The sequence below is a fragment of the Silene latifolia genome, chromosome X (assembly GCF_048544455.1).
Source record: "Silene latifolia isolate original U9 population chromosome X, ASM4854445v1, whole genome shotgun sequence".
NCBI lineage: Eukaryota > Viridiplantae > Streptophyta > Magnoliopsida > Caryophyllales > Caryophyllaceae > Silene > Silene latifolia.
The window spans coordinates 24985672-25011953 of record NC_133537.1 but is presented as its reverse complement, the minus strand read 5'-3'; the positions used below and the strand labels follow the sequence as shown (position 1 = coordinate 25011953).

The 26282-nt window shown below is 36.3% G+C and overlaps 1 protein-coding gene across 1 annotated transcript; it reads right to left on the bottom strand.

Annotated features, from left to right (window-relative positions):
• Positions 1 to 1950: 1950 nt before the first annotated feature.
• Positions 1951 to 6828, bottom strand: LOC141623159 (putative WRKY transcription factor 15). Its single transcript, XM_074439230.1, has 3 exons — positions 5834 to 6828; positions 5286 to 5411; positions 1951 to 2626 (listed from the first exon to the last, which is right to left on the bottom strand). Exons 1-3 carry the CDS (start codon positions 6571 to 6573, stop codon positions 2467 to 2469), a joined length of 1026 nt encoding a protein of 341 aa, XP_074295331.1. The 5' UTR covers positions 6574 to 6828; the 3' UTR covers positions 1951 to 2466.
• Between the last annotated feature and the right edge of the window lie 19454 nt (positions 6829 to 26282).

Below are 26282 nucleotides of genomic sequence, written 5' to 3'. Positions count from 1 at the left end.
AACACTGTATTTAGAATTTAATTGACTTTTATTAAGTGAATTTCATTAAGCCCCTTTTAAAATTTAATCCTAAATAATATACTCATATTACCTTTATCCTAATCTAAATCCATTTTAATCTTCTTTATTCATCAACATCCACCACAACATCAACCACCATTAATAATCACCACCTTCAACACTCACCACTATTTATCTCACTTTAGGTGACCACTATTACACTATGGCCAACATCAACTTCCATGATTATCACCACACCCGCCGGAAACCCTTCATCACCATAACCTCACCGTGACTATCATTGTCGTCGGCCTCCTACTATCATTATCGAATCGTACTCCTTAGATCTAGGGTTTTCGATTGGTGGAGGCTTGAGGTGGTTGTGGTAGTGGGTTAAAGGTGGGACTTTTGGCGGCATTATGGGTGGCGGATGCAGATTAGGGCGTGAATGATCAGGTGGTGGTGGTGGTGGGTTTGACAAACATCAAAAATAGAGGGACTATGTTGCTTTTGTGGTTGTGGTGGAGGATGATTCTTGTGGTGTTTATAAAAGGTGAGGAAGATGGTGTAAAAGAGGGGAATTTTGGGTAAATTGCATTATAATTTTATAATTTGAGTTTTTGATTAGTTTACCTTAATTAAGCCCTAATTTAGGTATAAGGAAGCAATTTAGGAAGATTAATAACTTTGTAGGTAGTACATTGAACAAAAAAGTATAATATGTAGTATGTTGAAAAATCTTGACTATAATAGGTTGTATTTTTCAATAATAATAATAATAATAATAATGTTATGAATAATGTTATTAATAATATTAATAATAATGAATATATTAATAAAATAATAAATATAATATAATATAATAATAATAATAATAATAAATAAATATATTAAATATTAATATAATAATATCAACAATAAAAAATAATTATTAATAAATATAAAAATAATATAATAATAATAATAAATAAAATCGTAAATAAATTAATATAATAATGATATCAATAAGAATATAAAATAAGAATAATAATATTAATATTAATGTTAAAATAAATTGAACTGAACTGAATTTAATGGAGCTGAGCTGAACTGAACTGAACTGAACTGAACTTATTAGAACTGAAATTAAGTCCAAAAGAACAGGGCCTTATAGGATTTGAACTGAACTTATAGGATCTAAACTGAACTGAACTTATAGGATCTGAACTGAACTTATAGAATCTGAACTGAACTTAAATTAAGTGACTTTAAGTTCAAAAAAACAGGGCCTTAGTCGTAGAAAATTTTGAAAACTTGTGTTTTAGAAGCAAAAAACTTGGCATTATACCTCTAAACTCTAAAGTCCCGTAGTTTAGATGTATGAAACTAAATAAAAGAAAGAGTTTTTTTGTCAAAAACTACCTAAAATTTACCTCATTTTCATAAATACTACCTAAAGTTTTTAATTTTGCGAGAAACTACCTAAATTTTCTTGACTTTTGTCGGACACTACCAAATTGAAAAATCCAATCAAATTAGACAAAATTCTAACTCGAAAACATTATTTTTTGCATTGAACATACATTATTTACTATACTTAACCACCGCCAACTGTTTTGATTAGCTACTAACACATTTATTTCAATTTGTTTTACTACAATTTTGACTAGTTTGGCCGAGATTATGGCTAATTTGGACAAAATTATGATTAATTCGATTGACATTTTGACTTATTTGTCGGAATTTTAGTTAATTCGGAAAAACAATTGTCTAATTTGCTCATTAATTTCAATTTGGTAGTTTTCGACAAAAGTAAAAAAATATTAGGTAGTTTCTCGCAAAATTAAAAATTTTAGGTAGTATTTATGAAAATGAGGTAAATATTAGGTAGTTTTTGACAAAAAACTCTAAAAGAAATGAACTAAACTGAAGTTGTAAAAAGTGAACTATAGCTAAGTTTAAAAAGAAAAATGACGCTTAATCAAGTATTCCCAATAAACGAAGAAATGTTGCAGTAGTTTAGTGCACATTACAAACACGAATCAAAAGTTAAACCGTAATTAAAAAGAGTTGGGATGACAAAAAAGATCATAAACAAATATTGGCTTCTCCTATGCTAAGTTCTCCTACCAAATCCACCATCTTCGATTTCTGTACTATACTAGGAGATGTTTCCAATACAAATGTGTACAAGGAATGAAGTAATCAAGCACTCCTAATCCCACTAAAAACCTCCTTCGAGATGTAAGCAGGATAAGTACTAAGATCACTCTTCGATCTGTAGCTCTATCTTCATTTGAAAAAAACTTATCTGACTTGAACAATACGATCTAACACATGAGCGGAAACTCAAATTTGATCCTTAGCTGATCCAAATGACCTGACCGAATAAACCCTACATGTAATCGGCCTGGATGACCTACATACAAACTTTTGGCTAATCGTGATTTTCTAATTATATTAACTAATAATTGATTGATAATTTAATTAAGATGACTCAAGGATAAGGGAGGAAGTTTCAGCCACAGAAAGTGAATGGTTATGATCTGCTTCGTATGTGACAATCAGCATGCTCGCATCATCTGAAGCCCTCTCTACATGTTTCCTGGCCGGGCATCCCCTCACTGTACTGCACTTGTAGTATCCTCTGCCATCCCAAAATTATTTAACTTTAATTAGTTAAAAAAACATAAAATCAATGGTAATTATCTTAGGATACTAATCACTTCTGGTTTAAGAGTAGTTGTTAACAATCATTTGTTTTTCGTTAATTAATATACCCAGGTAAAAGAAAAACACACACAATGGGATAGTTTTGAAACCCACTATTTTAAACTACCTCATACACAATATGCATGAAACAACATAAAGAGATAATGATCTTACTCAAATTCATCGTTCACGTATATTACAAACACAGATTTTCATTTCTAACACGTCACAAGTCAACTGGTGTAAATAATTTTTTTTTTAAATTAGCGCACTATGTCACGGGTGTGAATCAAACCTCCAACTTCTTACCACTTGAGTTAGCTCTTATTCTCAACTGGTGTAAATAATGATAAAAAGGAAAGGTAACTGTGAGATATAATCATGTCAGTATATCACCAATTCTTTTCGTCACAAGTACGAATAAATGATTTATAAAACCAGTGACGGTTGTCGCTCTTAATTTTTATTTTTAAGAAAAACCCATAAGTTGGACTTACAATGCACATGACTCCCTTCCTTGCACATGGGTTTGACAAGAATATGAATACGATATTGATTCAATTTTAAAATGATAAAATCGATCTTTATTGGACTTTTACTAGTTCACACATCATCCAATTATGACTTGTGAACAACAGACGACTCATAAGTACTACAGTAGTATATAACACGGGTATTTTAGAAGACTTGTAAGTTGTCTTTATGGTTAGTATACATTGAACAACAGCTTAACTACTTAAGTAGTAGCTTCAAAATTGACTGATTGATTATATTCAAAACAAACACGCGCGTCCATTTGCATCCAATGTACATGCATTCATTCATTCATTCATTTGGCTATTGTTGAACAAGTCAAATTAGCGTTAATTATGGTTTTTGGTAATAAATCCAACACAAATTATGATATACGGAGGATGTCAAATAAGTCAAACCATTCATGCTCATGCGCCTCAAGGGTTTCTTATGAACATTGGCACCATCGTTCGAGTTTTCAACTTTTTTTGGCGTAAAAGAAACAAAAGCGATTTTAATGCTGACGTGGTTTTAACCTAGGACATAAATACAACCTCTTATAATTTTATTAATTAAACGAGTTGACATATGTTCTCAACTTAAGAAGGAGGCCAGGGTAATATTTTCATATTTTAATTGAACACAAATCTCTTTACTTAGTTTGTTTCTCCTCAAGATTTAAGTTACAGTTGTTTACAAATTCGTCTAATTAATGAGCTCAAATGATGGGGTTGGTAAGAAACCCATCATTTTCAGCCAAATAAAAGAACAGTTGTAGTTGTTCAGATTTAAGTTGAGGGAATGCATAACTTGTGCAGCCAAAATTGACTCTGTTTGCCTTAAGCAATACAGTACATTGTTAAAGCGTTACTCCTCAATGATTCCTTGGACCGTTGAGCTTCATTGTTCCAAATTGACTTTATCTTTATCTTTTTTAAATTATCAAAACAAGACTTGTACTCTTTTTGTTGGACTACCCTTGGAAAACTTCATTCGAATATACTTCGTGTTTTTAGATCATCAATTAATTATTAACATGTAACAAATTTGATCAGCGTATCTCACAAGAGATGCATGGAACAAAGAATGTCCCTTGCCACCATGTGAAAGATAAAGTACTCTAATGGTCGTGTTTTTTGGGCTAAAAGCATCGGAATTATGTTTTTTTTTATCTATTAAATTTAAACTAAACTTAACCGGACAAAACTAAAGTGAACGAAATATTAGTGTTGACATATATAAGTTTAGAAAAACTCTTGTGTACTCCGGGAGTACAGTACTTCTTACACCTAGGTTATTATTATATTCAATTTAGTGGATTAGTTTTAAATGTAAGGAGTACGGTACTCCCGGAGGACGTAAGAATTTTTCATAAGTTTAATGCAAAAGAACTCCAAAATTGTGAAATTCCGAGAGACTCATTGTAGTCTACATATGGTAAATTAAGGAAATATGTTCATTACGAATGTAATCATGTAAGCAATCATCAAAAACGTTCCGATAAGGTGAAACCTTGACATATGTAAAGAAGTGTGACATTGAAAACCTGTATTTATGTTGAAATTAATTTGATAGGCAAGGCTACTTTGGATTCCTATCTAAATTATATGTAGTGTAACACTGTGACATTGGATCCTTGTTTTAGTTACAAGTTCCATCACATCTTAACTTTTTATCAATCTACTTATCAAAAATTACCAAAGATGTCATAGTGTTTAAGAATGTACTTATCAAAAAATTACCAAAAGATGTCTTAGTGCTTAAGAGTTAAGACAGTTATTGAGGATTACAAATCCCACTTTCGAATCCCCCGCCCTTTTATCGTAATGCGACTGAATACGCACTTCGTTAGACAATAAAAATGTCCTTATCTAAATTTTGTATACTATTAATGGCTTTAGTGCTACTTACTTACTTAGTAACATTTCACAATTTATTCAATTTGTTGTCTTTTTTTCACATTGACCATTAAAAGAGAATCATGAAACAACTAAAAGTTGCATACTAATTACTACATGATTTGCATGTAATTAAGGTACAGTATTAAATAAGGAATTAAATTAAATAAATTAGTAATGTACCTCGGATGCGGAGAACCTTTAATCGGCTTCTGACCATACTTTCTCCACGAGTAATCGTCCGGTGGTATATCCGCCATTTTTGAACTTATCGCCGGTATCCTCACTGTCCTCTTTAACTTCATTTTCCTACATTCCACATTTTAATCACATCACTATTACGTAACATAAAATTACCGTTTTACATATTAATGGAATAATGGTCGATATTTAGCGTCAACTATTAACACGCCTAGCCACAGTGGCGGAGCCGAGAATGTAAGTCAGCGGGGACGAAAATTTTCAGCGGGGGCAAAACGGTAATAATATAAGGGGCGTAAAAAAAATTCGAAAATTTTAACTAAAACTTTCGAAATTTTCAAACGCCAGCGGGGGCGACCGCCCCTACTAGCCCCTCCCTAGCCATACACCAATACAAAACCCGAGTAAATACTAAATAAAGCCAATCAAGTCACTATTAACGTACAAAAGATACGTGTACTGTTTAGTATATAACGGTCTTACGGAATAATTACCGACACAGCTTTACCATTACAGCAAAGTATAAGTACCTCTTTTTAGAACAGTGGCAACGACCAGAAGAAGCACACTTGCCATTCTCGGAGTAACACTTCCTACCCTTAAACGACGTCGTATGAGACAAAGGCGGCCTACCAACGGACGACACTACACCCGAATAATTCCTCATTTGAAACGACGTCGTCGTAGTCGTACCATTCCCACCACTAACATTCATACCACTCATCTCCCCGGTCAACGTTGACTTTCCCGAGTTATTATTGTTATTAATATTATTATCTACCGAAACAAACGGAGACGACGAATACGAGAAATTAATCGTCGCCGTCGGATACTGTTCCTTCAAATAATACCCGTTGACTGGGGGACCCACTTGTTGAATAGGTTCCGGACACAAAACGACGCCGCTTTGTCGAACCCGGTCCAACATCGGTCCACGTCGGAACCTGGCGTGTCCTGACCGTCCCCGGCCTAGCAAGGATATAACGTTCTTAAACCGGGAAACAGCGTCGTCCGCTACTGCCCGGCAGTTGAGATCGATATTCATTGTTGCTCGTGTCGGGTTCGTGTCTATTTTAGGAAGAAGTTGTAGGAAATTATGGACGCTTTTTAGACCGGCAGATGCTTCATGAACAATTGCTTCCTCCATCGAATTATTATTATTATTATTATTATTATTATTATTATTATTACTATAGGAGGAAAAAGAAGAGGTGTTAGTGTTGTTGTTGTTGTTGTTGTTTGGGTAACCAACAATAAGATCAATGGCCATATTATGAAAGTAAGTACTACCTCCGCTCCAATAGATAGGTATCTATTTGACTTTCTTGTGAGAGGATTTTGAAATAAAGGATAATTATTGATCGAAACGGAGAGAGTATATTATAGTGGTAATTAAATGAAATTCCATTAAAGTTAAGAGATGATAATGAAAATAGTAGTAGTAGTAGTAGTACAACTAAAAAGAAGAGAAATGAAGGGAGAAAAAGAGAGGAAGTAAGGTCTTTGTTGAAGCCTGAAGGTGTGTAGAAAAGAAGAGAAAGGAAATGGGGTAGAGAAATAATTTGGGGCCTGTGTGGGGAGGGAATTGTTTGTTGTCTTTTTATTTGGGTTTGAAATTGGTCAAATTAGATGATATTGATAATGTTTCAAAATTAAAGAAAAAGAGAATAAGGTCTACTGTTGGATGACTGACTTTTGTTTGCTTGGTGTTTCTTTACTTTATTTGTGACCAAAACTTATTTGTCTACGTCAAACTTAGGTACGAATTCCTTTTTTTTTTTTTTTTTTTTTTTAGCTCTGGTGTGTGGGTTACTGGGGTTGTCTTCAAAATGAATGGGTAAACAGGTTGGATTGGCAGGGTAGGTTTGAGGCAATTGACATGTTTATGTAAATGGGTCGGTTCGGATTCAAGTGTTGATGACGAGTTTAATAATGATGCGAACACAAACCCAACACGACCTCATCGATCTGTTTGTCATGTCTACAGTCTACATGTAGCTTGTAGGGCTGAGTTATTGGGGGGGTTGAGTTGTTTATGTGTCGTTTGAATAGATTTTTTGTGATTAAACTCTATCTGTAAAAGAAGCGGATATAGATAATGCATGGTCTAAAATTTACAAAGATGCGATCTATTATACTCCCTCTTATTCACTATAATGTTCCCTCTTTCCCGAAACGGATTATTCAAGTAATGTTTCCCTTTCCTTTTTTTTGGTAATTTGTACTCTTATTTTATTCATCACTCTCTCCTATCACAGAATCTTACACAACTCTTTTACTACTCTTATTTTATTACTTTCCTTAATGTTTTTGCCCCACAATTCTTTATTTAACTCCTAATTATTCATCTCTCTCTCATATCACCAAACCTCACCCAACCCTTTCCTAATTTTTTTTATAGTTTTCCTAAAGTATTGTGCCCATATGATATGGGTACATTATACTTCGTAGTGAATGGGAGGGAGTATATCATAAGCGTGTTAGTATGCTCGTCTGTAGCCCAAGTATTCACGCTGGCTTTAGTCTGTGACCGCTCCAAAACCTACATTTGATCATCGTTAAAATGTTACTCTTGTAAGCGTCGAGTTATTGTGTAAGGATTGATATTATTAACAAAGATCTCAAATTCGCTATTTTAAAATTTCAACGAGTTTTGCTTGTGACAGTTATAATTAAGCTTGAGATGTCCCACACTCCACTTTTCTTTTTAACATTATTTAAATTGGATGTGAGTTGTAACAAGTTTGTGACAATCACAAGTAAGAATTTATGTAAAATTTCATGTTAAAAATGATGAGGAGACCTTCATTCTTAATATTACCGTGCTCGAATATGTTCTATAAAAGTTATGACATTGTCTTTATATTGTCGAGAATATACTTTTAATTCAAATATTTGATTTGATTTACCCTCTTTGAAAATAAATATAGGAAAATTTCGAAGTTTTCTTGTTGGTTTCTTGAGATTTGAGCTAATTCCACTTTAGTGTCCATGAGTTTAGATAATTCTCGTTTGGTGACTAGAGGTTTGTATTATTTCCAATTTAGTGACCTTAATTTTGAATAAAATTTCATTTTAATGATCTAAAACATATAATAGTTAACTTTTATCTTAATTAATTACATTTTTAACATTATAAAATGCAAAATGAGATATTAAATTACATATTAAATAGAATAATCACAAAATATTGAAAAAAAAAAGATGCTTACCTCATAATATCAAAAAAAAATAGCATAAAATATTAAGCATAAAATACTAAGGATGCTATGGATAGACCATTAAAGTGAAAAGCAGTCTAAAATTCATGGTACCAAAGTGTAATTACACAAACCTCGGGGCACTAAAGGAATTAGTTCAAAACCCAAGGCACCCAAGCGAAAATAATCCTAAATCTAATGATTTTTATATTGTTATTTTCGTGCTTTTAAGTTTTATCATGACCTTCATTTTATATTGTTATTTTCGGGCTTTTAAGTTTTATCATGACCTTCATTTATATCACTAGGGGTGTAAACGAGTTGAGTTGAGCTCGAACTCGGGTGGGCTCGGGCTCGGCTCGAAGCTCGTCGAGCATAAAAAATTTAAGCTCGAGTTCGAATCAAACTCGTTTTGTCATTATATATTTTCACTTTTTCACCTTTTAAATCTAACTAAATATAAATATTTAAAAAAAAACAAAAAATTATAAAATACTAAAAAATATAATATTATAACATACTTATATAAATGTCTAAATAAAATATAATTTAAAATAAAAAAATATTACAATATAAAGATTATATAAAATAAATTATAAACGAGCTTTCGAACCGAGCCTTGCTGAGCTCGGGCTCGGCTCGTAGTTAGTCGAGCTCGGTTTGACCGAGCACGAGCCGAGTTTTGACCGAGCCGATTCCGAGGACTCAACGAACCGGCTCATATCATTGATAGCCCCATATATCACACAATATTTCATATCAAATCATTTTTCATAATTCGAATATATTTTTGTGAAATCTAACATGTGCATGTGAAAAGTTAATAACAAAATTCATAACCATTTAATGGCCGTATCTCATTTAAAGAAAACACATATACGGAGTATATGAAAAGGACGAACCAAAAATAAACAATGTGAAGAATGTGGTAATGAATGTCTTTATGTCCTGCGTAAATGTAGAAATTGTTTAGTGGTTTATTGATCCGTTAGTGTTGGGTGACAAGGGCTGTCGTGTTGTTTGACTAATTGTTTTGGTCAGTTGGGGGACCCACTAAAATTGATTCGAGATGGAGTGACCAAGGGACAATGACAAAACCTGTGTGGGACTGTGGATGTGTTGGACTCAACAGTGGGTAATATCTGACTCATCGCAAGTTTGCGACAAATATGTCCGTTACAAATGAGAATTTGTATTTTTCTTTTTCTAAATCATGGAATTATTTAAGTCAAATAGTCAATTTCGCTACACAATCTTATGTAGGACGGGTATATTCGTCTTAAACTTAAAATAAGTCAAATAGTATAGATAAGATAAAAGTAAAATACATATAGAAAAGTAACAGATTTATCTTATATGCACAATTGGGAAAGTACTTGACTCGTTTTAATGTGAAGGTAGTTTTTTGGACGACATCAACCGACGAGCGAAACTATTGATTTGTTCTTCGTATGAAATTCTGTGCACAGAGAACGCCTTAAGACTCAAGAATCCGTAGGTGTGAATTGGGACCTTCCACTCAGCGAACTGATTATTGAGGTACCTATTACGCCACATGGAACGAAGATTGTTATGACAACATTGATGAGGTTGTCAGGCCATTGCACGTAAGAGTTTAGGGCTTCTTTCAAATAAGTGACCTCCTCATTAGGAAATGGTACTTTTACTTTCCCATACTTGTCTTTATATAATTGGGACACTTCTACTTTCATGCATTTGTCACGAAGGGGTATACCATGAACCTTAACTTGCTGAAGCCGGTCGTAATTGAACACGTATCCCCTGGCAATAACAACTTTCTGTTTCCCCTGTAAATAGAACAGACGACAAGCCACCTTGCAATCGCCCTTCACGTTAGCTTTAATCAATTAGTACATATACATTCACTACCTTTAATAAATTTCATAAGTAAAAAACGTGTACGATATAAATAATTATAAACTAGCAGCTATTACCTTTTTCGGTGTTGAGAAGAACATCTGATCATCAACTACCTCCACCTCATCCTGTGTCACGGTCTTCCTGGCTTCCTCTTCCTCTTCAACTGCCTGATATCGATCCTCGGCTCCCACCTCAGTCTCCTTTGCCATTTCCTTCTCCCTTGCCATGTCCTCCTCGGTTTCCTTCTGTACATTAACACTTATCCATATAACACGTACTGATTTTCCAAATCATATAACACACTGTATATAATACATGAATATTATTACCTCTTTTTCCCCCTCCTCCTCCTCCTCCTCCTCCTCCTCCTCTGCTTCCTTTATGACTTCTTGAACCATATCCAACTCTTTTTCTGATGGCCTTTCTGTGGACAGCGGGGGGCCCACGGGGGCGCTTGGGAGGAAGAGAACAAGCGTTTGCATTTTTGTTGGAGTCGCCACCAATTTTTATGGGAAATTGGAACCGTTCGAATACCTCGTGCCATGTCTAGACACAAAGTAAAGACATGAACACTAAGCATTCGTTACCCTTAGCATTCTATGTCTAGAATGACTCTCGTGGATGCCAATGAACACGGGTGTTCACAGAGATCTGGAGTAAGGGGTGAGGGTACGTATTAGGAAGCTCTTTTGATCGAACACCTAATCCCGCCCGCCTCGATAGCGGCCTCTACTAATGATTAGGGACATCATTTATACTCGATATATCGTCGACTATATGCATGCAATGCAACATCCAAGTTTTGATCCTAGCATGTGAGAATTAACTAAGTCGGTTGACAATTAGTTTAACATACAATTGGGTCAAAGTAGGATTTAATGTTCAATTACATGTGAAAACATACAAGTAATACAAGAAATATGACAAATACAATAAAGAAAATTACAATAATGAAAATTACAACAATTACAATGGATTAGGCGATTTATGTCGAAAATACCTTTAAAACGGATAATTTGAGAAAACGAATAAAAGAATAAATTAACGATCAAATCAGTAGGCGATAATACGATTAATAGTCAATTATATGTAAGCTAATTAAACTAGGTCAAGCAACAACGGAGTTCGAGGAAAAAAAACAACCGGAACAGTAGCAGAGCTGCGTCACCTGAAATAAAGCGCGGCCGATTCTTTGCGTCATTCTGACTTTGAATTCTGTTGTGAAGCGGAATTGCGTGTTGTTAATACTCGTTGGTAAATTTAATGATTGATTAAATTATTTACTCGGATGAAAGTGATTAATAGGTTATTTACGTGTGATTGATGGGTCATAAAACAATAAAACACGGACGACACGGGATACAAACGAATTATACATGAACAAACGATTGATTAGTGACATGGGTGAATGAAATAAACTAAACAAGATGAATTAATGACAAATTAATGACGAACCTAACGATAGACAGATGAGAATATATCAAAGGATCGAATTACAGAAACTCAATATGAACAAATCGAATTTCTACAACCCGGATTGAATTTAATGACGAAAACCCGCAAATATGAGATTATTAGGGATTTTAGTCGGATTTAATGATGAATTAAACATATTAAAGATGATAAACAATATACATGTGAGGTTACTATGCTATTGTATCAAATAATTGACGAAAACAAATAAAAACAAAACAAATAAACGAATTACAGAGGACGGAGGAAGAAGAAAAGAAGCGAGAATCTGCGGCGGCCCTCACGAAGAGGCGCGGCAGTGCTGCGCTCCTTCGAAGAGGCGCGGCGATTCTTTGCGTCTTTTCTCGACGTCTGTCTACTGGAAATCCGTAAAAAGAGGTTTTAAACAAGGCTTTAGAAATCGGTTTTAAGGAGGTATTTTCGACATAAACCTTACATTAGATTGGTACAAAAAGTAAAGAACAATAAATAAAAGAGAGATTTTACACCCTCAGACTTACATGTTGACGAAACGAGAAGGACTAAGATATCGATTAGTGATGCTCGACGCGAATGTAAAGAAAGTGCCCTCGTGAGAGGAAAACGATTAGATTAATTAAGTTGATTGTGGTGGAGTTGGTCAAATTGGCCGGTCATGCAAACGAGGCTGGTACTCAGAAGAATCCGAGCTTACGTGGTCGAAAGTTCAAGCACGTAGACGCCAAAAAGTAAGAACAAAGGTCTAGAATGCAAAGGGAGAAGAGAAGGGCGGACACTCGCGTGAGAAATATGTGAGACCGAAGGTCTCTATTTATACTAATCAAACGACGGAATTATGGTAAGACTAGGATACGGAAGGAAAGATCCGAAAATAACCGACTTAGGTTAAACACGGAAATTTGGACAAAAAGAAAGCCTTGAGGAAGAGGCGCAGCAGGTGCTGCGTCCCTTGGAAGAGGCGCAGACTTCTTCGCGTCCTTTCTCGGAGTTCCTCCTGCGCAAGAAAGCGCGTTTGACAGCCTGTCGTATTTTAGGCATAACTTTCTCTAAAAGACTCGGAATAAGATGATTTTGGTGGCGTTGGAAAGATAAGAAAAAGATCTAGAACTTTCTGTGAAATAGGCCTGACCCAAAAAAGTCGTTATGACCTCGTAAAACGGGCCTAAAGGTCGGGTTGTCATTTAACTAAATGAAATGCACATTTTGTAATGTAAACTTTATGTTTAGCCCAAAAAAGTGACATGAGATTCAAAATGAGATATATTCTCAACATTTTATGACATCCTAACCTTAGGTAGACAAGCACATTGCTTTGACTCGGGATTTGACGGTTTTAGGAAATGAAGACGGTTTTTGACCCGGACTCCAAATGAACTCTAATTACTGCCAAAACGACCGTAATGACACCTAGATGACAATTAAGAGGTAGACATAAATGTTTGAGCGATCACTTTACGATAAACTTACGAACTGTCACAAATCATTCAGCGTACCAAACATGCGGCCCAATCATCACCGGGTGGTTTGCGGGAGATGCAGAAATGAGGTGTCTACACTTTCCCCAGTTTCCAACATTCTCAGCATCAACCTGGCTATTTTCTGTAGCTGTGTAGTAGAAATTAATGTCAGCATATATAGTTATAAATTAAGTTAGTTCAAATACATTATTTATACGGTTACCTTCTTGGAATCATCACCACTTCAAGTAGTTTTCCCAAAATACTTAGTGATAACAACATACGTCGATACCCCTCTCACACGACCTGGATGCTCTACTTTGCCGATTGCCCTAGAAAGAATGTCATCACGTCCTTTAGGCTTCCATTTTCCTTCCTGTACCTCCTTCTCACAGATCCTCTACATACACATAAAACCATTAAGCAACTCACAATTATATAACTCCGACCACCTATGGTAGGAGTGACATATTTATTCAAACTTACAATTTTCTCTTTGATGTCCTTATCATATTCAGTTTCCGTCTTTCCATTCTTAGGAGTGTGACCTTCCACCCAAACGTTGTGATGACTGAATTTTCCAAGCTTTGCCTACAATTCATTCATCACATTGATATCCTCTCAAAATATGTATGATTACTATGAACATATATAACATTCGACTAAGACACCTAATACTCTAATACTATAAGAATTATGTACTTACAAATTTCTTCTTAATCAGTCTATAACCACCTCGGGAGCCGTAAAAGACGGTCTTTTTCTTTAAATGTTCGCCTTGTTCCTCTCACTCATAACCTTCATCAAATAAATTGTATCAAGAAACGTAAGCATGACCAAACACTAAACTAAGCATACTTCTTTACTTATTATTATTATTATTAAGTTACCTTAAACTTATCAGACTGCCTATAAGCGATATAGCTATCCCAATGGTCCTGACTGACATACAAATACTTCTTTTTTGGTGGGTTCTTGTTCATCTCCCCGGTTTCCTTGTTGAACAAGTGGTTCTCAGCAATCTTTAACTTCCAAGATCTGAGGGCTTCCCCTGTCTTTTTTTTAGGTACTTATCATACTTTCGGGGACAACGTAAGCTAACTGCATATATGATGAGCATAGTTGGTACAAGTGTTTCGGCTAATACACATATTAAGTAGTAACTTAATTTCAGTTAAAATATTTATTATTGTATATACATACCTTTATTCTGTTTATTAGTATGGTGTTCCGTATTTTACTCAGTTCACTGATACGCGGCGTACGAGAGGCACATACTGCCTTACACAACAACCAATCCAACTCGCAAAAATATCCGGCATTCTCACAATATGGCAGCCCCGTGTCTTTATCCCATTGTAAAGGATTAAGTATCTTTGAATTTATTACTTCTAGGGAAACCCTGTGGCGCATTCGACCCGCAGTGTGTTGCAAATTATTCTCATCACATGAATCGTCGTCTGACGCATTTCCATCGTTTCTTTTCCGTTTTTCGACCATATCTTGAGCAGAAATTAATAAACAAATAATAACCATGCATACTTATAATAACAAATAAATCTCTAGAGAGGAGAGTTTATTACTTCTTTAAATAGGAGAATCCGGATTGATCTGGCGGAGGCAATGACGATGATGACGATGACTGGGACGACGATAGGGTAGGCTGGTGGTTGAGGGGAAGCTCAATGTTTGAGGATATTATGTTGGGGGAGGGGAAACTCAGAGTATATATGTGTGAATAATACAACACTTGAAAGACCTTGTTTATTGGAAAGTAATAAACACGGTATAAGAAAAACCGTTATATTTTGTTTCCAAACAGACTACGGTTTTGTTTGAAACCTTAATTGATTAGTACTATCTACAACGGGTTAGAAATAACCATTGTCTGTAATATTTTCATGTTGTTTAATTTTGCCGCCAAGAAATAAAGCATCATTTGTATATACATAACAACAGCCTGAACCGTTATAACTGTACACGTCCAGTACAACGGTTTAGGTATAACCTTTTTATTTTATATTTTATTTTGTTTGAGTTTACCTCCAAGAAATAAAGCATCATTTTTATATAGATAACAACGGCCTGAACCGTTATAACTGTACACGCACTGAACAACGGTTTAGGTATAACCGTTGTATTTAATAATTCATTTTGTTTGATTTTACCGCCAATAAATAAAGCATCATTTGGTACGATTTTTCCCTAACCCGCCTGCTGCAACAGCAGAAAATGTTTACAACAACAGTTTGATATATAACAGCAAGACAATAATTACACATGACGTAAGATATCTTGATTGGATTGCTGATATTTCACGGCTGCCGGGAACGTTTTTTGGATTTGCTAGTCTATTCATTAACCCAAATACCTTCATCATGATCATACCGTGTATATATGTTTGAAATGTTAACATTTTCAACATCATTACCAAATTGCGATATAGCACTGTGATCAAGTCCTTCAAATTCGACGTCTTCATCATCTGGAATTCGGCAATGGCAAGATAGAACAACTGACCACTTCTTATCCATAGGATCGGTAACATAAAACACTTGTTTTGCTTGTGACGTTAATATAAAAGGATCGTCCTTGTTGCCAACCTTGTCAAAATTTACTAATGTGAATCCTAAATCATCCTTTTAACACCATTGTTGTTGTCAACCCACTTGCACCGAAATAGAGGTATCTCAAAATCCATGTAGTCTAAAACTAATATCTCTTGAATAACTCCATAATATTGCATTGTACTCAAAATAGGATTTTTATCCCTTGAACTAGCAAATTATATTGCCTCATAATCTACGCAAACTCAACTGTTTTGCATTGTGCTCGCCTCATCTTGAATGCGGGTGTAGAAAGTGTACCCATTTATAGTATACCCGCTATAAAAAGTTGCACGAGCATTAGGACCGAAAGCGATATGTCGTAGGCTGGTTGAGCAATCATCAATTGGGTTGTCATTATCGTAAATAGTATCCTTAAACTAGTCACTAAATTGTTTGTAATGCTCATTTGCATACCACCTTTCGTTCTTATGAGGGTGGTTTCCCTTAAGGTAACTCTGGTGTTCCATACTGTAAGGCTGGACATGATCATCGTTAAAAAGAACGTATGTATGAGCTCTATGTCGCATGTCAGATGACATATCCTTAGAAATACGACCCCTTACACCTTTTCCATTCATCCACCCACTATGACGATTTGTAGAAGCTCCAATTAACTCATCCAAGGAGAGGTACGCGTAACAATACGAAAGAGCTTCATCGATAATTGCTCGCTCAACAATACACCCCTCTGGACAATACCTATTAGATGTGGAATCTTTGTAAACTTTCATCAATCGTTCGAATGGGTACTGATATCTCAAATACACTGACCCGAGATACAAAACCTCCCGGACAAGGGGGACAGTCAAATGAACCATGATAGTGAAAAATGAGGGAGGAAAATACATTTCAAATTGCCAAAGACTGGTGACGAGGATGTCCTGCAAAGTTTCCGCTTCATCGGGATCAATCACTTTACTGTTGATTGATTTGAAGAAATAGCAAAATATAATTATAGCACGTCGAACCTTTGGAGGTAGAATGGAACGAACGACCACAACTAGTAGTTGTTGCATCAATGTATGACAATCATGTGACTTTAACCAATAAGTTTTAGGTCCTGCAACGAAACAAGGCTTCTAATATTAGACGAATAGCCCTTTGGCACCTTAATACCATGCAAGCATTCACAAAACTCTATTTTCTCCTTTTTTGAAAGAGTATGAGCTGCAGGCGGCAAAAAAGTCCGATTTCCTTTTGTTTTAGCTGCCAGCTCGGGCCTAGTGCCCATCTCAACCATATCATCCCTAGTTGCCTTGTTGTCTTTTGTCCTACCCGGAACATTCAGCAGAGTATTGATTATATTATCACAAACGTTCTTTTCAATGTGCATAAAATTTAGGCAATGTCTAACCGGGAGGTCACGCCAGTACGGAAGTTTGGTAAAAAATATGGTTTTTTTATAACCATGAGTAGACAACTGATAAGTAGAATTTTAGTCGCGTTTTATCCCTCATTTATACCTTACTCCGACTTGATTTTGCGTGCTTAATTGATCAAAAGACTCATTTAATTACTAATTTATAATTATTTGCCGTCTTAGTCATATTTAATAATTATTTGTATTGTTATTATAATATTAGTTATTATTTTATTAATATATTAATATAATTTGTAGGCAAGGCGGAATAATATGGAGATCGAGAGAATAAAGACGGGTCAAGGCAAGAAAACAAAGTGGAAAGTCAAGAGTTGACTCTCATCATCACCAACACACCAACAGTCAACACTCCTTCATCAACATCCCTGCATTTCGTGTCTTCATCACCTGCATCAACAACCATTCATCTCCCTCAATCACACCATCCTCCACCTAATTGATTTTCAACAATGGTCAAGGTCAAGGACAAGAAGAAAATTCCAACAAGTCAATAACACAAATCAATCCCTTTAATTCTCCTTTACCACCACCTAAAATGACCAATTAAAAGGGTCTTAACCAAGTAGAAAACTCATGTTGGGTATAATCAAGTCCTAGTAAAAGGACTACTCACTAATCATGGTTATTAAGACAAAAAGATGGATTCTTTAACCATAGACATGATATAAAATTGAATACTACAATTAAACATGCAATAAATCAACAAAACTATGAGAAGAGACAAATTAAACTAAGATGGAAATAGATTAATGCAAAAAGGAACAAACTTTGACAGAACAACTCAAAAGATTCAAACTTTTATGAGAAATATCAACTAGAAACATGAAGAAGATGGACAAGAGAGAGAAAATTATAATCTAACAACTAATAAGAGAGATTCAAATTCAAACAATTGATATAAAACTTAAGAGAAAATTGATGCGTGTCCTAAATATGATGTTTTACACCCTATTTTACACGCATTTCAGAGCTCATATGGGTAGTTTATGCTACTATTCTCCCTATTTCCGTCTACTTTCGTGTTTTTGTATACTTTTGCAGAAATGTGAAGAATCCAGCGGAAATCAAGCCGAATCCGTCCCTAGGCACCTTGCATTGTATTAGACGTGAAGTATTCACTCAAGAAACGAACTTGGTGCGCATTTCGAGGCCTGGAAGATGACTTTACGTGGCTTTTTGGAGCAAACTACCAGCTACAGTGGTCGATCGACTGACCTGTATGGTCGATCGACCAGAGCACGACTTACAGAAGCTACTGTTCAGCGCAGTTCAGTCGATCGACCGGTCTCAGTGGTCGGTCGACCAAACCGTTAATTCTGACGCAAGTTAATAGAACGAGAATTCTGAAGCCCATTGTAATTAGGTTTAGGAATAAGAGTTACGTAATATTCCTATATAACGTAACCTTAGTTTTCAGAATTGTAACACCCCCATACTCCAAGTGCCTTACCAGGACCACTTAAGGCATGGAAGTGCTACCATCTCGGTTACCCGAGGCAATGATAATCAAATGACAATGAAGAAACATAATTTAAATAACAAAATAGTTTAAAGTGATTACATGATCAATACCAAAACCAAAACTGTTAAACTGAAATACAAGATTCTCAGACGGTCTACTGCTAAAACTATCAAAGCTATAAAACATCGTCTGACACAGCGGAAGACTTCTAACTGCCACGTGATGACTCATCCCAGCTATCCCATACGCTTCATATCATACCTGCTCACCACCCCCGAATGGATCACTACAGTTTTTAAAACATTAAACGGGGTCAGTACTAATCACACAATTTATATAATCCACAACACAGTAAACAAGCAGCTCAAACGATCACACACACAATCACCCCCACTCCAATCAATCTTCGTCACCGACTGTCCACTAGACCAGCCCTGCCAGTGGGGGACCGCAGCCGTACCTACCAAATTCCCGCTCATCATACCGAGCGATAACCCTGTCCCATTAATGTGCACATCCCCTCCCGTGGCGGGTTCCACGGAGGGCGAAACTAGGGCGTGAAGCCACTCCCGCAAGTGACTCCACTCAGCCGAGAACGCATCTCGAGAACCAGAGACAAACAATCACAACCATTAAACAACAATCAAACCAACAACCGTCACAATACGAATACGATAATATTCAACAATCACAAAACACCAACAATGCATTATGGGACTAATACTGAGTAGGGAAACCCTACCTGGAACAACAACACAATCAGACGGTCTCAACAGCTGTATCAAAATTCCTCTTCTACGAATCCTCCTCCTAACATATAATCACATAATTACTAACAATCACAAAACTAACACAAATCCCCAATTCCCAAAAATTAGGGTTTAAAAGGACTTAATTAAATATCACAATTTCGGTACGTAGATCTTACCCTCGACGCAAGGATCGCAAAGATGTAAAGAACGACGGAATCCGACCTCTCAAGCTCCGAAATTTGTCAATAACACGGATGAATGCGAAGAACGTAACTTGAATCTCCCTTTTAATGTTATTAGGTTTGTAAAAGTGTATTATGAAAGTGACGGAAAGATTTATATATTAATCCGTGTTATTAACAAAACCCGTTGAATTATCACCCGCTAACCGAGCTACTCGATCGAGTAACTGACGTACTCGATCGAGTGTCGCCTACTCGATCGAGTACCAAAGCTACTCGATCGAGTACCCTACAGGTCAGAAACTATTTCAAATTGCAAAACACCCTTACTCGATAGAGTAAAGCCCACTCGATAGAGTACCCAGAGACTCATAAAACTGTAGTATTACAGTCTTCCTTCCTTAGAAAGAACTTCGTCCCTGAAGTTCAACCCATACCTAAAAACAAACCTACCAACTCGATTAAGACACAACAACGCAACTAAGAACTCAAAACAAAACCTCACCCTATAAAACATGAACTCTTAACACCAACACCAACTACTCCTACCTCCACAGCATGTCTCACGATATCTTATCAACTACATTATATCTCTCTCGACACTAACTCCATACACTACCAACACCAACGCTTCTAGCTCCGTAACATATCATTCACTAGAAAATCCAATATCAAGATACTCATAACGTCAAACGTAATGTTACATTCTACCACCCTTAAAAGGAACTTCGTCCTCGAAGTTTACTTACACTCGTAAACATCATCATGCCACTGTCAAAACTCTTGAACCCTAAACATCATCATCCAACCCTTACCACTATCGAAGTATTCCCACACTCCTAAGCATCACACTACTACAAGCACGGCCATGGCCTTTTAACAGTATCATCCACAAAACAAATCCCTCCTTTACGCTACGCTAACACTCTACTTCCAATTATATTACAACATGCACAACCATGAAACTCTCTTTTATCGCATCCTACTCCTCTTAAGACAAATGTTACGTCCTTGTAACTCACTAATACTAAATCCTTAGCTATATCGTCTCATTATCCTCATCACCACCACATGTCAAAGATAACCGCCTATAACCTCATTTCCATAACCATTCTTATTTCCAAGGCTCTCTTACTTAAACAGTTCTCATACTTCAATTCACTCTGCACTCCATCTAACCAATACCACAAAACCCTTAGCATAACCAATACTCCAACTCTTCCACATTACCGCAACACGACATACCTCTCTATATAAACTATATAAACTCCTATCGTCAAAAGCATAGCTCACGATTCACACTTGTGTCGTACACTCATTCCAGATCCTCAAGTTCTTTTCTTTCATCACTGCAAAACTCATACATGACTTAACATGACACTAAATCCAAACACCCTACCCTCACTGTCCCAACGAAAGATTATGAACCATCTGCAGCTTTCAGATCATTACCACACATGTTCTACGAATCACTTGCCATGACTATGTGCACCGATGTCTCATCTACAACAAGATCAAATGTACTGTAACAACTTCTGACAACTGTGTCCCATCAACAGAATATCCCTATGCCATAACAACCACGGAAACAAATACACTCTCTTTCATATCATACTCTACCCTCATTCTCAAACTGAAACTGGTAAGAAACATCAGCAAACGAAACAACAGTCTACCTGTTCAACTAAAACTTACAAGAAACAGTAGCAAACAAAACAACAATCTATGTGTCCAAACTGAAACTCACAGGGTACAACAACAAACAAAACAACAACTATGTATAACTGATATGTACTTTTGAGAACTCGTATCATAATCATCTCGCCTACTCCACCACAACCGGTGACGGCATCGCAACACCGCCACCAACAGCCACACCGCAGTGCGAAAATACCCGCATCACAACACTAAGTACCGTGCCCGGATCACCACCCGAGGCACAACAACCACATCGATAGACATCACAACTACATACAATTCCCATAAACACTGACTCGGTATAACTTTCCGGACAGGAAAATTTACTCAAAACGGCTTTACTAGATCATAACGCAACATATTATATGAATTAAACAAATACTAACCTCATGAATATCATCCCCTTACTATACCACGGAATAACATATATCTTGAATGCATACAAGTATAACCAGTCACGCCAGATCACTCAAATTATTACCTTTTTGAATATCATTCAATTAGATTAGCGTACCCAACATGCATTACAGAACATTCAAATAACAACTTTATAATAATCACACCATACCACTTCTTGTGAGGTCAAAACCTCACACAAACATTTATATATATCACAGACCCGTAATCACATCCAACCAGTCAATCCTGATCACGTAAGTTACCACTCGATAAAGGGTACCTGTCGCCCGAGCTTAACTCATAAGCCCCTCATAACATATTCCCCCATTCACATAACCATCACCTCATGCCAAGTATAACCATACCATTACTATTCAAAGATTAGCACCCGCCTCATCTAACCACATCTTATACTTTCTTACAACCATACATTCAATCCGGCCTCTACAAAATCAACTTCATTAGAATTGCTATCTTTCTTATCTATCATCACCCTTAACCACTAGTGGCAACACCTCAACACTACCGTCGTTCAGACATCAAGCCTCTTACACTCATCTCTAAACATCATGGTTTCTTTCCTATCTTCGGTTAATCTCCCAAATAACGAATATCAACCTATCAACAAAATTTACCTCAACATTCTTCCCAATACTATCCCGAACTGTATTGTCATCTAACTCTCCGCCAAAATCTCATAGAGTGCAGATACTAAATCAACCTCTTACTCCCCTAATTCCTCGAAACTCATGATTAATCATGTTGTCCTGAAACTTCTGTATGACCATTAACTCACTTACTCTTGGTAGTATCATACATCCCGATGATTCCTTACTTTTATATCACATAACTCCGGTGAACATTTTTCTCAGCTTACTTTTATCCTTCTTTTCTCTTTATACTCAACAATTCCATTTAATATCTCAACTCCTTATTACTTCTACCTAACCCTTTAGTGCTCCAATTACCTTCTCATCGCTCCAAAACTCAAATCTCATTATTTCATATCGATATCATCTCACTCTTTCTTACCATGGATCTTCTCTTATTATGCTATCACTCACACTTACCACTAGTCTATCCATAAAATCAACGTTCACTGTTCAAACAATTGCATCTCCTTCGTACATCTCTAGAAATCAAAATTCATTTCATACCGTTAAATGCCCAAAGAAATCACACGTAGTTTCACCTCTTAATAAACCAAATCTTCCAAATTCACTCACTGTCTACAAATCCACCTCGCAACATGTCTCCAAAAAGTTCACTATATACCACTCTTCTCAACCCCTTTAAAACGAACTTTCACTACATATATTCTTGACCCACACGACTCCTAACCATCTCCCTCCATAATTCTTTACACATCTCAAGTTGCCACTATCCAATCCTTTCTTTCAATCTTTTCATTCTCACGTTCCTTAGACCCACATCATCCCTTACCCACCTTCACTTACTTTTACATTACCCAACACACAATCATATCACTCATCTCGTCTCACAAAACCTGCTCTATGTCTCCATTAAGCCATAACGATCTTCCTTTTTTTTTTCTCCACTATCTATCACAACCACATATAAATCATGTCCTCCCACTGAACTCATACTCACCACAGGTGCCACTCCTTACCTCATAAGATTGGGTAACTTACGTACCAGGACCAACATACATGTAAAACAATGCATAAAGAAGCAAAATAATACATGTGAATTAAACATAATATACAACGAAATCAAAAGATAAGCATATGACCCAAAACAGGGGTCACTAGATCGAGTACAGGCCACTCGATCGAGTAAATGACTTACTCGATCGAGTAGGTGAAAGTCAGAGACGTATATAAAAATTTACCAGGGCCACTCGATCGAGTAAGGGGTACTCGATCGAGTACCAAGGTGCACTCGATCGAGTACCCGACGCATTTCTCAGCACTGTCCAGTTTTCCTAAAACAGTCATAACTCACTCATTTCTTGGTCGTTTTGGGCGTGTGACATATCGTTAGAATCATAAAATAACAATATATCACCTCCAATTGGAATCACATTAAAATCATTTATGCATCTCAAGTTATAACAGTTTAAAGACAACCTCTCTATGATCGAAAAACACAACTACTTGATTTTTACTTCCAAACGACTTAAACAACAACAAGGTAGACAAAAACAACTCAGTAATCATAAAACCAGTATTGCTAATCACATGTTACTATCTTCAAAAGTCAAGCAACAACATCCATCATGCACATATACTATTTAACTTATTAATCTTGTACTAACCGCATGCTTTAATTTTATGACTTTTCGTAACCCAAAACATTCTCATACATTACAAATCCTATTTCCATGTTACTAACGCAACAATATTACAAATCCACTTCATCATCTAAACATATTCATATTCACCAAATCCATATTCTCATGCAATTGACACTCCATCTTTTCCAAGCTTTTCATCTATTTCAACCACATTCTTCATCTACAAGTGCATATGATACCACAGTAGACAATTATACGAACTTATTATCTAACTTTACACAAACAGAATTATGTAAAATCATATCAAATCCCCTAATCACAAGTTACTAGTATGTACACATTATAAATCATTCATCCTGCAACATCATTATTCATCACATATTATCACATATGAACTATTTCCTTTTTCCACCACATCATTCGTCATTCTCACATACTTTTCCAACTATTCCAATCAACATGGTAAACCAACTATCATCCAACATGATTTCAACCAACAACATACAAAATCACACTTATTCATGCCACACATCACTATATTGGTACACAGTTCACAAAATAAACACATAACGATCCCGACTCATATCCCATGGTGACCGGTTCAAAATTGTAGGGCGAGTTCGCGACTTTAGGACGTCTCCCAAGTCTTTGCATTAGCTCCTACAACTCCTACCCGGGTTCATTTTAATTTGACTCCCTATAGTAATTAGATTCATTGGTTATAGGTTTCAGGATCGTCGCTCTGATACCATTTTGTAACACCCCCATACTCCAAGTGCCTTACCAGGACCACTTAAGGCATGGAAGTGCTACCATCTCGGTTACCCGAGGCAATGATAATCAAATGACAATGAAGAAACATAATTTAAATAACAAAATAGTTTAAAGTGATTACATGATCAATACCAAAACCAAAACTGTTAAACTGAAATACAAGATTCTCAGACGGTCTACTGCTAAAATTATCAAAGCTATAAAACATCGTCTGACACAGCGTAAGACTTCTAACTGCCACGTGATGACTCATCCCAACTATCCCATACGCGTCATATCATACCTGCTCAATAACTGTTCACCACTCCCGAATGGATCACTACAGTTTTTAAAACATTAAACGGGGTCAGTACTAATCACACAATTTATATAATCCACAACACAGTAAACAAGCAGCTCAAACGGTCACACACACAATCACCCCCACTCCAATCAATCTCCGTCACCGACTGTCCAATAGACCAGCCCTGCCAGTGGGGGACCGCTGCCGTACCCACCAAATCCCCGCTCATCATACCGAGCGATAACCCTGTCCCATTAATGTGCACATCCCCTCCCGTGGCGGGTTCCACGGAGGGCGAAACTAGGGCGTGAAGCCACTCCCGCAAGTGACTCCACTCAGCCGAGAACGCATCTCGAGAACCAGAGACAAACAATCACAACCATTAAACAACAATCAAACCAACAACCGTCACAATACGAATACGATAATATTCAACAATCACAAAATACCAACAATGCATTATGGGACTAATACTGAGTAGGGAAACCCTACCTGGAACAGCAACACAATCAGACGGTCTCAACAGCTGTATCAAAATTCCTCTTCTACAAATCCTCCTCCTAACATATAATCACATAATTACTAACAATCACAAAACTAACACAAATCCCCAATTCCCAAAAATTAGGGTTTAACAAGACTTAATTAAATATCACAATTTCGGTACGTAGATCTTACCCTCGACGCAAGGATCGCAAAGATGTAAAGAACGATGGAATCCGACCTCTCAAGCTCCCGAATTTGTCAATAACACGGATGAATGCGAAGAACGTAACTTGAATATCCCTTTTAATGTTATTAGGTTTGTAAAAGTGTATTATGAAATTGACGGAAAGATTTATATATTAATCCATGTTATTAACAAAACACGTCGAATTATCACCCGCTAACCGAGCTACTCGATCGAGTAACTGACGTACTCGATCGAGTGTCGCCTACTCGATCGAGTACCAAAGCTACTCGATCGAGTACCCTACAGGTCAGAAACTATTTCAATTTGCAAAACACCCTTACTCGACAGAGTAAGGCCCACTCGATAGAGTACCCAGAGACTCATAAAACCGTAGTATTACAAGAATAATCATCCAGTTTTATCATCAAGTTCTTAACATACAATTAGATAGTCATTAGTTTAGATTATTTTCCGTCAATAAAATTTACTTTTTGCATTCGGTTTTGATCTTTCCTCTTC

Coding starts and splice junctions, on each gene's coding strand:
- LOC141623159 (XM_074439230.1), bottom strand. CDS start 6,573: ATGGCCATTGATCTTATTGTTGGTTACCCAAACAACAACAACAACAAC. Junction 5,412..5,833: donor TGCCACTGTTCTAAAAAGAG/GTACTTATACTT, acceptor TGTGGAATGTAG/GAAAATGAAGTTAAAGAGGA. Junction 2,627..5,285: donor AAAGGTTCTCCGCATCCGAG/GTACATTACTAA, acceptor TTGGGATGGCAG/AGGATACTACAAGTGCAGTA.